The sequence below is a fragment of the Cupressus sempervirens genome, chromosome 3 (assembly GCF_028749045.1).
Source record: "Cupressus sempervirens isolate cs-2001-9-10 chromosome 3, ASM2874904v1, whole genome shotgun sequence".
Classification (NCBI taxonomy): domain Eukaryota; kingdom Viridiplantae; phylum Streptophyta; class Pinopsida; order Cupressales; family Cupressaceae; genus Cupressus; species Cupressus sempervirens.
Genome location: NC_143120.1, coordinates 495,848,449 through 495,862,892, shown reverse-complemented (window position 1 = coordinate 495,862,892; position 14,444 = coordinate 495,848,449). Strand labels below are relative to the sequence as shown.

Below are 14,444 nucleotides of genomic sequence, written 5' to 3'. Positions count from 1 at the left end.
TAAGGATCCTATACGGACTTCACCTTGTCTTCCCTACATTACCATATAGCTTCATCCCCGAACATACACCATCTTCTACTTACCATACAGTCACTCCAGCTTATCGTACGGACAAAATTCCATCTATTGTATGGATTACCAACAGGTTGTACAGCCATTCCCCTTACTCCTTCCATAGCCATTCGACAATCAACAAAAATACTAAGATAGGAACATCACAGTAGTATCAGAGCTTTGATCCTACCAACCTGTGGACAGTGAATGAGAGCTTATAGCCGGAAGAGAAGAAGAACCCATTCCGTTGATAGAATGGCTGTAGAACCAGAACCTACAGTTGTCGATCTTGTAGCACTACTAAGAGAACTTGCGAGGAATCAGGCACAAATCAATGATACTCAACAATTCATGGAAGAAACACTCGGGAAGTTGGCAGACAATACAATATTCCATGAACAAAATGGTCACAGTGTGGACTCAGTGTCAGGTAAAGCAAACCCTCATCCAACATGCTCTCGACCTTCCATGTCATCTTTTCCCCTACTAACGAAGGCACCACACGGAGGGAAGCAGCCGACCTTTAAAGAAATGCAAGAAACGCTAAGAGAAGACTAGAAGAATGTGAATTTGGGGGAAGATATATCCTACAAAGATTACGCAATTCTAAGAATGAGATATTCGGGAGGCGGAAACAAAGGATATTTTAATGATGATCTCAAGAAAAAGTTGAGTAAAGTAAATCTATCACCATTTGATGGATCTAGATCCATATCTACACAAGCGTGGGTAATGAAAGCGGATACTTACTTCCAACTTAATCCCATGCTAGAAGAAGAAGCAATTAAATTTGTAGCCTTACACCTAGAGGGAGTAGTGCATGAATGGTGGCATCACGGTACGATCACACTAGGGCACGATCAAATAAATACCTATGCGGAATTCACTGAAAGACTGATAGATCAATTTGATGGTAAAGATCCAGAACTCAATTACAAAGATTTGGCACAGTTGAGGCAAACTGGATCGGTTGACCAGTACATTGCAGAATTTCAGAAACTCTAATTTGGTCACGTACATTTCTGAAAGAAGACGGATAGTGCTCTTCATGGACAGACTGATACAACCACTAAAAGGTTGGGTAAACGGGTTCAATCCTACCACCCTGTTGGAGGCCATTAAGAAGGCACGAAGTATGGCTTCATCATCGGCGTCATCCTCTCGAGGTTACTCACATTCCAAACTACAGGTGTTCCCAAGAGACAAAGATAATTAACCTTCGCCGAGGAAGCCGTCTTTGGATGAAGCTACCAAACAAGAGCTCTAAAGGAAGAAACTATGTTTCAACTGCAAGGGACCATGGGACCTGGGCACGAACGCCTCGAGAAAGGAAAAATTCACTACATTGAAGTTGTGTCCGATGATGAGGACGAACAGGAAGATCCACCCTCCGAGGGCAACTAGTCCCACAAAGACACCAAAATGGTTAGTCTAAACCGTACAAAGAGGATTGCAACATTGATACAGCGCAGAGGAACTATCGCCTTGGCCAAGAGCCCGAGGTGTACGGTGTTTCGTGTACGAGAAACCCTTCAAGGACAAAGAGCACAATGATGCTTGATAGCGGAGCCACTCTCAACTTCATAAACTCATCCCTAGTGAAACGAAGAGAACTACCTACCGAGTCACACGTAGGATTCCAAGTCAAGGTTGCCAGAGGGACCCCCCTGCCCTACACACACCTTGTTCCTCAGCTAAGTATCACAATGGCGAATGACACGGTGACCAAGGATTTCTTCATAGTAGACCTTGATGATATGGAGGTTATTCTGGGCATACAGTGGATGGAGACACTTGATGAATACACTCAAAGCTTCAAACGAATGGACTTCACTTTTGTTGTCGATGGAAAGAAGATTGTTCTCCGCAGAATGGCAAATGAGGGTACGAAGGAAGTTTCTGCACATCAGATGGAGGAATTTTTCGGCGTGAAGACGTTGCTTGGGCTGCACACTGTTTTGTCTCACGAAACCTATAAAAGGGCAACAGACACCCTGTTGTTTATCGTACGAGTAAAATAAATGAATGCATACAGACAATGGAACACAAACAGCAAAATTCCTTAGATTAATCGCATATGCCAGAACATTATATTATGCTTCATAAGATAAGAAGATGAATTACAATGATCCCAGACGGGATATAAATACTATCTGTCGAACCTTCCCGAAAGAGTCCGTCGGCCACAAACATTATGTCCGCTACAAACTATTTACCCGTCGGCTACAAAATACAGAAACATTGACGACAATTACCCCGTCGGCTACAGAAACACCGACGACAATCACTCCGTCGGCTGACACAATTTCTACCGACGACACCTACCAAGATGATGATCTCCAAAATATCTTGAGTGATCATGATAAATTTTTTATAGACATTCCTCCTCGCATACCTCCCCATCGTGGGTTTGAACATACTATCAAGTTGGAAGCAGGCACCAAGCTAGTCATAACCACACCCTACCGCCATCCCAAGAAATTCAAAGATGAGATCGAAAAGACAATTCGGGAACTACTTGAGAAATGATGGATCCATCCCAATTAGCCCTTTTGCGTCATCAGCAGTATTGGTTAAAAAGGATGGAACGATGCGCATGCGTGTGGATTATCGTGCATTGAGTAAAAAGACAATAAAGAATAGATATCTTATTCTGAGGATCAATGAGTTGTTGGATGAATTACATGGTGCAGTTTATTTTTCAAAAATTGATCTTCGTTCCGGATACCATCAAATCTGCATGAGGGAAGAAGACGTGGAGAAGATGGCTTTCGTTGTCACTACGGGCATTATGAGTTCCTGGTCATGCCATTCGAATTAACAAATGCACCACTACATTCCAGTCGTGCATGAATTGCATCTTCAACAAACAACTACGTAAGTACTTGTATTTTTAGATGATATCCTTATTTATAGCAAGATATGGGAAGAACACCTGAAGCATCTGGATGAAGTCCTAAGGATCATGAAGGATCAATCTTTGTTTGCCAAATGATCCAAGTGTGAATTCAGTATGACAGAAATATTGTACCTAGGGCACGTTGTCAACAAATATGGAATACAAGTTCATTAGGAGAAGATTTAGGCTATCCTTGACTACCACCCCCCCCCCAAAATCACTCTTGAAGTTGCAAGGATTTTTTGGACTATGCAATTATTACTGGAGGTTTGTAAAAGGATTCTCTCAGCTCAATGCACCATTAACAAATCTGACAAAAAAAGGCTCTTTTCACTAGAATGAAAAGGCGTAACTCACATTTGATAAATTAAAAGAAGCCATGAGCACTTGTCCCACACTCGCCTTACCTGATTTTACTCGACCTTTCATTCTAGAGTGCGACACATCCCGAGAGGGCATTGGCGCGGTATTAATGCAAGATAGAAACCCCATAGCCTATGAGTCAAAAGCTTACACAAACAAAGCACTTATACTCCATTTATGACAAAGTAATGTTGGTCATCATTCACGCACTGACCAAGTTCCGGCAATATCTACTGGGTGCCAAGTCTGTCGTTCATACGGATCATAATAGTTTGAGATATTTTTCTGGAGCAACGGAACTTGAATGAGGGGCAACGAAAATAGGTAAGCAAAGTTCAGGCTTTTGATTTTGACATTAAATATGTGAAAGGAAAGAACAATGTGGTTGCAAATGCTTTATCTAGGAAACCCACCATCTGCTTACTGACCTAGATTTCCACTGACTGGAAAGCACATTTGTTGGTGGAATATTCCAGAAACGCATTTGCTTGTGAGCTAATGGATGATAACACTCAGAATGATAGGTACAAAGTGGTGGATGACATCATTTACTATAAGAATAGGATATATTCAGTGTCGGAATCCAAGTTGAAGCAAAAAATTTTGGAGATTCACAACTCACCCTTGGCAGGACACCTAGGCTTCCTCAAAACTTACAGATGTCTCAAGGAGAAATTTTCATGGAAAGGTCTTAAAGGAGACGTATTGTAGTATGTAAGAGAGTGTACGGTCTGCCAGCAAAACAAATCTGAACATACTCTACCTATCGGGTTACTGCAACCTTTGCCTATTCCAGAGCAGAGGTGGGAAAGCATCTCGATGAATTTCATTATTGGACTTCCCAAGGTGAACGAAAAGGATTGTATCTTCGTAATGGTTAACAGACTGATGAAGTACGCACATTTCTTCACCATCCCTTCAAAATTTCAAGCCGCACAGTAGTCGATCTATTTTTCAGATAAGTCATTCGTCTACATGAGTTACCCCGAAACATTGTTAGTAATCGAGATGGACGATTTATCAATATTTTCTGGACGAAACTGTTTTGGTTGGCAGGGACAGAATTGTCACCAAGTACTAAATGAAGATTGTGAAAAAGTGGCTCAAAGGTTACCTTCAGAACTACGTTTCGACACAACAACGGACGTGGATCAAATGGATACACCTAGAGTAATATTGTTACACTACCACGTCCCACATGTCCATCGGGATGGCACCATTCAAAGCTTTATACAGGTACGAACCCCTTTCCTTCATCGACACAGTTCTAGGTGACAGTCGCGCACAAAGGGTGAGGGACTAGCTTCAAGAGGGATAGGACATCCTAAGATGCTTGAAGGAAAACTTGAAATGGGCACAAAATCAACAAAAGATGTACTCTGACAGACACCGAATAGAGAGGAGTTTCGAAGTAGGAGACTTGGTCTATCTCAAGCTCTAGCCATACCGACAATCCTCATTGATGGAAAAGGGAAAAAAAATTGAAGCCACAATTTTATGGCCCTTATTGTGTAGTTCAATGCATCGGTGTAGTCGCCTATGAGCTGGAACTTCTGGAGGGGAGTCGCATTCATAATGTTTTCCATGTTTCCTGCTTGAAGAAAGTTGTGGGACAAAGCGTCACGGTAGCAGCAAACCTTCCACTACTTAATGAAGAAGGGAAGCTCATATTGGAACCAACCAAGATCATCAAAGTACGTGAGAAGACCCTGCGGAACCGCACGGTGAAGAAATATTTGGTACACTAGAGACACCTGTCGTTGGACGACGCAATGTGGGAGGGCAAGCACATTCTGCAGCATCCGGCATTGCATTTGCTTGAGGACAAGCAAAATTTGGGACGGGAGGACTATAATGTTCCCGTCATAAAATAAATTATTAATCCAACTATTGTTAATGGGTTGCTTGATTTAGTTTATCTCAGACCCATTTTTGTTTTGTTTCCGTAAGTTGGTATTGCCATCGGCTATCTTTGTACATCCTCAAAAAGGTTTTCCCCAATGGATATTTAAGCACAGCTTGTAGGTAGTTGCTAGGTATGTGATTTTGATTATTTTCTTTGTCCTACGAATTTCTGTTGGAGTTCTCTGTTGTTCGCCATTTCGGAAGTAAAAGACCTTCCCTATTTAGCTCCTGCGGTTTTGGTGGGATTCATCCCTTACCCTATTCTGTTGCATGTAATACTTTGCTCAGATCTAGCAAAGTGGAAAACCATCTTTTGGCAATTATTAATTGAAGGTTGTTTGTGTTCAAATCTCTATTCTTGTTTGGCATTGTCTAATAAATTTGAGATTAATAGTTTAAAGTGCAGATCTGAAATCATTCTTTCTTTTGTACCCCATCCGTTTCTCACGACACTCTGTGCAACTACCACTACTCAATCGTACAACCTCCAAGCTAAGTCGTACTGCCTTCCAACAAACCATACGGCCTCCATATACTTACCGTACAGCCTCTACACATATACCGTACGACTTCATTCAATGTTGTCCCCACTACCGTTTGGCCTCTTGAGGATCCTGTACAGACTTCACCTTGTCTCCCTTGCATTACCGTACGGCTTCATCCCTGACCGTACACCATCTTCTACTTACCGTACAATCACTTCAGCCTACCGTACAGGCAGAATTCCATCTGTTGTATGGGTTACCAACAGGCTGTACGACTATTCCCCTTGCTCCTTCCATAGCCATTCAGCAATCGATGGAAATACTAAGATAGGAACATCACACATCCTTCCTCAATCTTGGCAGCCACAAAATGCCAGGTCGACGAATCAAAAGAGTTGATAGCTTCAACAACCCCATCAGCATTAATGATAGGGCCTAAAGTTTTAGAATCAGCAACACCAGATCCACAATTTAGGACTGGTCCATCAACTTGAGATCTTCCCTTAGAAATCACCAAACAGATATAGGCAGAGGCACCATCATTGATCCAATCAACATCAGCAACTGAAGTAAATCCAGGGTCCACACAACCATCCACAAGAAGGACAGCAGCACCAGCATCCTCCTGCGAATACCAGCATGATCAGGAGAAGGGACAACCACTCCTTCGTGACAATCAGCAATAGCCTCAGCAACTTCTTCTACCACAAAAGACTGCCTCTTGAATAATGTTACAACAAAGCACCCTTCCACCATTCAGACGGTTTTTTAGATTTAACCTTGTTAGCCTCACATTTTGCTGCAACATGCCTAGAATTGAAGTAAATCCTACACCTGAACGGAAGACCTTCATAGTCGAAGGACTGAATCCAGGATCCAATAAGACTACATAGTTTCATCTGTGTTGGTAGGCCTTTAGACACATCAACATCCACAAGAATCTGAGCATAGGTAGAATGTAAAAGATCAGATGAATCCGAGTCCATTAAAAATTCACCTAAAGCATCATCTACTTCCTCAAGAACAAACTTATGCCATAGATGAAGAAGGAGATTAGGAAGAGGTACCCATAAAGGTATTTTGCAAAAAGATTCAACTACAGGATTGAAGTCTTTGTGCCAAGGTTTGACCATCACAGGATAACAGTTCTCCCATGTGAAAAAATGGTCACATAGAAAGGTTTTCCTATCCTCTATTGCATCAAATCTAGCAACAAAGAAACCCTTAACCATAGGAAAGATCTGAACACTACTAGAAAGAAATGACTCCCAATGCTTTACAATCCAAGCGTGAAGCTCCTTAAGAGAGGGCCAAAAGCCCCTGAAACGACAAATAACAGCGTCCTCCTCAAGGGCGGCAGCCCTTCGCTCAATCTTTGAGATAGTATTTTCCTCCAAATCAATTACAATGGATTGACAGGTCAGAAAGGCATTAGAGACGAGTTTTTTTGCTAGCCCTCAAACCCCCACCTTTGACAAACAGGGCGTAAGAGGGCCCATTCAAAACCCCCAAACCTCCCACCACAACTTCTTTCCATGTCACAGCTTCTCTTAAGATTGCTTCATCAACAGCAGAGTGATATAACGAGGGCCTAAAAAGAATCCCCCTTGGTTGAAGCACCTCAGACCCAGCAACCAGAGGAGAAACACCCCCTCCACATTAGAAGGGAAATCATGATCCTTAGATCGCACAGTCAAAGGCTCACCCCTAGCAGGTCCACCTGCAACAACACTACCCTCCATTGATGGCTTCATTAAGGAAGAGGGCTAAGACTACGCACGCGCTAAGGATTTCAAATTCACCATTACGCCCTACCCCTTGAAATGTTGTACAAGTTAAATAACATACATTTCCAAACTACAAAGTTGTTGGGTTATTGGTTAAGTGTTATTCACACAATTTTTAGATGCCTTGGGTTGTCTACTCCCCCAACCTAATGCTGCAAAAAATTGGCAAGAAAGATGAATGGATCAAATAGGTGCATGTTGATGCTAAAGACATTTAAGTGTTCATCACCAACCGCCATATGTCACAAGGCATATTCAGACAATCCTCGAGAATGGAGCTTCTATAGGTAAATTAAATTAATAAATATGTTTTACTTTAGTAAACTTTTTTATTTTAGTTTAGTTTTTATTTTTTCTTATTTTGAATTTGAAATAGACTGATTACGCCTCCAACATAATTGTTTTGAGTCGACTTTTGAAGGTTCATAAGGCATTATCTAACATGGCAATCGGCACTAATTGGACCATATGTAGGTAATAGCACTACAAGGGCCTCAAAGATTAGGAAAATGATCATATAGATGACATTTGGTGGGATTGTGTTGAGTATTTCCTCAGTTTCACTAAGACTATATTGAGCATGATGCATTATATTGACATGAATAGGCTTTTGTTTAGGTGAAGTATATGATAGCATCAACTCAAAGGTTGAGAGGATGAATGTCATCATAAATGCACAAGAGCGATATCCTAAAGAAAAATTCTTCAAGAATAACACCAAATCATGGTAGAGAGATGGAACAAAATGACCACTCTATTGCATCATTTTGCCTTTGCATTAAATCCCAAATATTATAGTTCTCAACACCTTTTTGGTGGTAGTGGCACAAGAGTTGCCCAATATACAGATCTTGAAGTTCCTCAAGGGTACAAGGCAGCTCTTCTATGATCTTGACATACAAGATGCAATGAGGAATGAGTTATGAGTTTCACAAGCACAAATGATTGTGATCTTGATGCTCATTGGAACAAGTATATGGTTGATGCTCATAGTTGGTGTTACTTCCATGGAGAATCATACCAACACCTACAATCTCCGCCATCAAAAAAAAACTGAGAGTTTTTACTATTAAAAAAAAAACTTCTAAGTTTTATTTATATTTTGATTTTATTTTTGACTCTTAACTCTCTAATTTTGTCTTGATAGAAAATGCCTAAAAAGAAGTAAGTTATCAAGCTAGACCATACTGAGTACAATTTCTCACATTGGTGCACTTGGATTTGACGATGGCTATGAGCCACCTAGTAAGCATGATGGTGCCAGTGCTAGTGCCAACGTGAGTGGCACTATTTGTGGTTCTTCTAATTTATCATAGCATATCGAGGAGGAGGAGGATATTTTTGATGACCCACATGGTATTTGATCAACGGTGGCTGATTATTGACTCTTGACTTATTTTTGAATTTAAAATTTAATATATATCTGCATATTGACTATTTAGTTGTAGTGTATTTTGCTATGTTATTCAATTATTAGTATAGTAGTGTATTTTGAACTTAATTACCGCTACACATATGTATATATTTTTGTATGGACAAACCCAAAGCGAACCCAACCCCCCAAAGAAATTGCCCAAACCTGTCCGCTGTACCCAAACTGGACGGGTAAACTTGGTTGTTAACTTCTTCCTACATAATTCTTTGTGAAAAATAGAGACCTTAAAATCCTTTAATGGTGGTGCAACGACCTAGCAATCTTTACGCGTTAATAGCAATCATATCATCACAAAAAGTGTGCGTCAGGCTCCAAGGTTGTCAACGGACACGATTATTATGCTTACAGATTGCATAAAAGCTGGCTAAATTCGACCAATTTATACACGATATTTTTCGATTACAAGTCACGTGTTTCTTCAAGGTCCACAAGAGTATGTCAACTCACTATTTTGATTTCATTCCATGGAAAACCTCAGATCTCAAACAACAGGGCTAAGCTGTAGTTATTCGTATAATATAATCATGGAAGCATGTCTACCTGAGGATGCTCTGCGCAGCAATTGCAATCCCAGTTTACACTAAGCGCCATATAGATATTGTAAGAGATGTGTTCTTTTTAAACTTACTCGAGATCTCCATAACACGAACTTAGGGTTTGCTGAATATTCCACTAGCTTAGAATAAAACGAGATATACAATGTCCTTATGAGTAAATGCATAAACAGCCTTCGATCTTCAGATCAATCTTTTCGGCGCACTGCTTTTCAGAATTGTATTCAGACCCAGCCAATCCCGTTATTTGTCCAAGCCTTCTTAATGCTATACAAACCCAGCTGTGATGTTATAATCATACAAGAATTGGTTGATTTAGCATAGTTAGCGTTTAAACATGAAACCAAAATCTACCTAGATTTTGATTCGATAATGATTGTTTGATAGCATAGAAAAAACCTGGCTTGGAGTTCCATTAGAAATCGATTTGAGTTGACAAATTTAATTTGCCAGGAACAAATACATTTTTTAAGCCGAATTGAGCTGGAAAATTATTCCCACCGTTCAGAGAAATATTAAAAGGAAAGATCCAAACATGAATGTTTCTAAGTCAATTGAAAACCCGAATCATAGAAATTGAAGGGAGAAATTAGATTACTGATATGATATGAGCATCTGTCCAAGGAAGATCGTCCCCAGCACCAAAGAAGGAAGTCATGGAATCGAAAAAATTACGCATCTTATTAGACATGTTATGTTCTGCTGAGTTGCTTTCCAGAATAATATTTCACCAAAGATCTTGCATCTTCATAGAGCTGCGAAAAACATTCATGGCTTCCCCACAAAAACTGTATATTTTAAATCAAAAAAAATGAAAGTGAAAGCTAAAGAGAGGTATATCCTAACGTTTCTTCACTTCGGTCTTTCTTATTACGAGTTCAAGTTTTAGATGGGAAGTCTTTTACCAGATTACTTGATTATTAGTCTGCCTTTTAAAAGGCGGCGACTATTGTTTTCACTTGAATTATAAACAATTAAATGTGCTTTGAAACTTCCAAATTATTAATATATCTTAGGTTCATAATATTTAAGATCTTGAATTTTGAAATTTATGGAAATTTATGTATTTTTCTTATTGGTCGGTTGTTTTTTGCCAATAGTTTAATTAGTTTTCTAAATTAAAAATAGGGACTAAAAAACGAGCAGTGGCCAACTGTAAAGCTTTTATTACTATCTGATAGGACAGTTGTCTGGCTTTGGATGCTTCAATATTTTTTCTCTTAATAATTAGTATTCAATGCGGCATTAAGTTTCTTCGATGGATGCAACGTTCAATGGTTGGATTAAATACGAAACTGGATCTACTTGCAGATGGCGGAGCTTTCTGAATTTGCTAGGTTTTTGCTTGTCTGCTTGTTATAAACCTCGATCGTCTGCGTCTGTCATCGTTAGAAGCTGGGAGGGGAAGTATACTGGAGCTATGGGACAAAGCGTATCTTCTGTGATCCATTCTCAGGTATTTGTTTAAGTCACATGACTTTGGATTTTATTTGGGTATTTTTGGATACTGATTTGGGTATTTGTGGATTTTATTTGGGTATTTCTGGATTTTATTTGAGTATTTCTGGTATCTCATAACAACATCAAACTAATTTTGGCTTTGATACAAAGCAGTAAAATCTTCTCATAAGACCCTAATTCACTCCATTCTATAGTAGCACTCTAAGTAAAGTGGATATGATAAAACAGGGATGGATTCTCAACAAGGGCAAACTAGAACCCAAAATATAGAACCTAGGAAAACTTATTGAGTTTATGCTTTTTTCAACCACACATTCCTCTCTGTGATCTTCCATCATAGTTAAGTGCTCAGCAGACCCATTTTTGTGTAATAGGAGAAATCCTCTGTTAATAGGGCATCCCCTCTTCCATTCCCACATTTCTACAAACTTAGACAAGTTTGAAATTTCTATAAGCAATAACTACATTGAATGGGTCATTAGCCTTTATCCCTAATAGCCCTAACCAAATGAATACTTTGCCTCTAATCCAAGTGATTTTTTCACCACCTCTTGCTGTGTGAAGCCTATGGTGCACTGAAAATACTGCACAACAAGCTGAACTCCACTATAATCTGTACCCTCTATCCATGCACTGATTGCTTTCTCATAAAACATTCTATTGCTAAAGCTCACAATACACAACCCACCAGGTCTAAGGATCTGATAAATCTCTGCTAACACTTTCTCTGGCTAGTAAAGGTATTGAACACTAACTATGCACAGAACAACATCGAAGCTACAATCATTGACCTCTAAGGTTTGATCTTCATTTAGGTCTTTCACGAAAAAATAATCAAGCCTAGGGTTCCTTGCAAGCTCTTGGGGATTAAGATCGTGACCAACTACTCTCTTGTATTGAATTTCAACTAGAAGATGGCTTACCCAAGAGCTCATCAGGTCTAAGACTTCTGTGCCAGGAGGAATTCTTCCCCTATATAGATATGTGAGAGTGGAGATGAAAGCATATCAACATGAGTAACAAATCTTGGGAATGAATAGAAGTCTCAATCTGAGGAATTATTTAGCTTTAATCTTTTTTTATTACTGAGTACCAAACGGTTGACTTCTACTACAGAAGTGGACTATTAGGAGCATCATAACTGTTGTAGGTTTCCTTGGCATTCATACGAGTCTTGATTTTGTCGGTATTGCTATTTCTATTGAAATTCAGATTGAAACTGGTCTAGATTGTGATATGAATATCAGGATTTAACTGTGTGATTTTGAGTCAAACTCGATGACCCATATTTCATGAGTAGTGATTCAACATGAATCCATCTCTCATGAGAATAAATGGAACACTTAGCACTCATTGGATCTAGGTGATGCTCATAGGGGTGAAGCACCGGGACTTCCCGGGAGGTCACCCATCCCAGTACTACTCCAGCCTGAGCGCGCTTAACTACAGAGTTTCCTCCATAGTTAAACCCAAAGCTTGCAACCAAGTGTTGCGCCTTATGAACCATTCATTAGAAAGCCCCTTAAGCTCATCAATTGATAAGTAGTAGATAATTTCCACAGCTAGTCAAATTGTGATATGAATATCAGGATTTAACTGTGTGATTTTGAGTCAAACTCGATGACCCATATTTCATGAGTAGTGATTCAACATGAATCCATCTCTCATGAGAATAAATGGAACACTTAGCACTCATTGGATCTAGGTGATGCTCACAGAGGTGAAGCACCGGGACTTCCCGGGAGGTCACCCATCCCAGTACTACTCCAGCCTGAGCGCGCTTAACTACAGAGTTTCCTCCATAGTTAAACCCAAAGCTTGCAACCAAGTGTTGCGCCTTATGAACCATTCATTAGAAAGCCTCTTAAGCTCATCAATTGATAAGTAGGAGATAATTTCCATAGCTAGTCAAATTGTGATATGAATATCAAGATTTAACTGTGTGATTTTGAGTCAAACTCGATGACCCATATTTCATGAGTAGTGATTCAACATGAATCCATCTCTCATGAGAATAAATGGAACACTTAGCACTCATTGGATCTAGGTGATGCTCACAGGGGTGAAGCACCGGGACTTCCCGGGAGGTCACCCATCCCAGTACTACTCTAGCCTGAGTGCGCTTAACTACAGAGTTTCCTCCAAGTTCAGTTTTTGATTCTATTCAAGATATCAATATGGATGAAGAAGCATCAACGTCTGAGGCATACTCCATGCCTACAGATAGATTTAAGTTACCAGTAAAAAAATGGAATGAGATTTACAGTGATTTGGGTTTGTTAGCTTATAAGTCTAAAACCATATGTAAATTGATAGAGTTGCAAGTAGTAGTTAAGAATGATCAGCCACATAGCTTTATTAATCTTTTATCTAGTAAAGATATACAGAACCTTGTTAAACAAGCCAAGACCAAAAATGGATACAAGTATTTACACATAGGTAGTATCATGGCCGGTATAGAACCTTTATATCGCAAAGGAATACCAGCAACAGTCATGATGACTTTGCTTGATGTTAGACACAATAGGTATTGCGATATGCTCATGGGAGGCATCTCTGCACCCATGGCCGCAGGAGCCACCGCATTTGACGTCATCCCTAACTTTGCAATTAGTCTGCTAGATGACCACCTAGACAAAGTGCTAATGTTCCAGTTTGGAACACAATACTTGAATATGAAGAAGGGCTCACGAACACATGCCTTATGGTTTGCCCTCTATGGCCGTCTGTTTAACACTATTGTTCCTATAGTTAAAGATCCAAGAATAGATAAAAGCCAGAATAGATATTCTTTGCTCTGGCAGACAGATGCGAAGGGTGCGCAGATCACTGCACCTCGCATGCTGCAATTGACAGACATACAAGTTCCTAAAGAGTGGATTATTGATATGAAGGCTTTACGCCAGTTAGAAGGTCCTAGCAATATGACTACAATTACCAATGTACAAGAAGACTACAATCAGGCCCGTATTTCGTTTGGTTCTTCCCAAACATCATCCTCAGCCTCTACTCCTGCTAGACAACCTCTGTCTAGAAGTCAATCATCTTTGAGTTCCTCTTTTGTACCCAATATAGTCAGACAACCTTCTATGCCACCAATGAGAATACCACCTATAGTACCTGTCAACCCAACTGTTCCAGTTCCCAAGCATTCTCCAACAGCCGTCTCTAATCCTCTTGCTGCTCCATGTGAACACCCTCAGTTCATGGAGTTGGATAATGGAGAAATGCAATGTACTAATTGCTTGTTCATCCGTCCCCGCTATATCCGTATGATACTCTCTAGTCAACACACTACCTTCGACCAGCCTCGACTGCAATCCCCTGAAGTCCCTACTTTCCATGACTTCATCCTGCAATCTGCCGACGACAAGTATAGCATCCCTTGCTGGCCCCAGCATGTCATCGCCTCTGGCCAACCAGCCGCTCCAACACAAATCAAAATGCTAAACTATGCTAATCTGTGTATGCAAAAAGCTTTGCTCGTTCAACAAAATGCCT

The 14,444-nt window shown here is 40.1% G+C and overlaps 1 protein-coding gene and 1 pseudogene across 1 annotated transcript in view; both read right to left on the bottom strand.

Moving 5' to 3' along the window:
• Nucleotides 1-10,361, bottom strand: part of LOC149567352 (mitochondrial fission 1 protein A-like) — a 45,194-nt gene extending 34,833 nt beyond the window's left edge. The window contains exon 1 of the mRNA XM_089820530.1: nucleotides 10,081-10,361. Within this exon, the coding sequence (XP_089676656.1) occupies nucleotides 10,081-10,173 (93 nt within the window). The 5' untranslated portion in view covers nucleotides 10,174-10,361. The remainder of the gene's footprint in view (nucleotides 1-10,080) is intronic.
• Nucleotides 10,362-11,372: 1,011 nt separating this feature from the next.
• Nucleotides 11,373-13,509, bottom strand: LOC149567351 (uncharacterized; annotated as a pseudogene).
• Nucleotides 13,510-14,444: the final 935 nt, after the last annotated feature.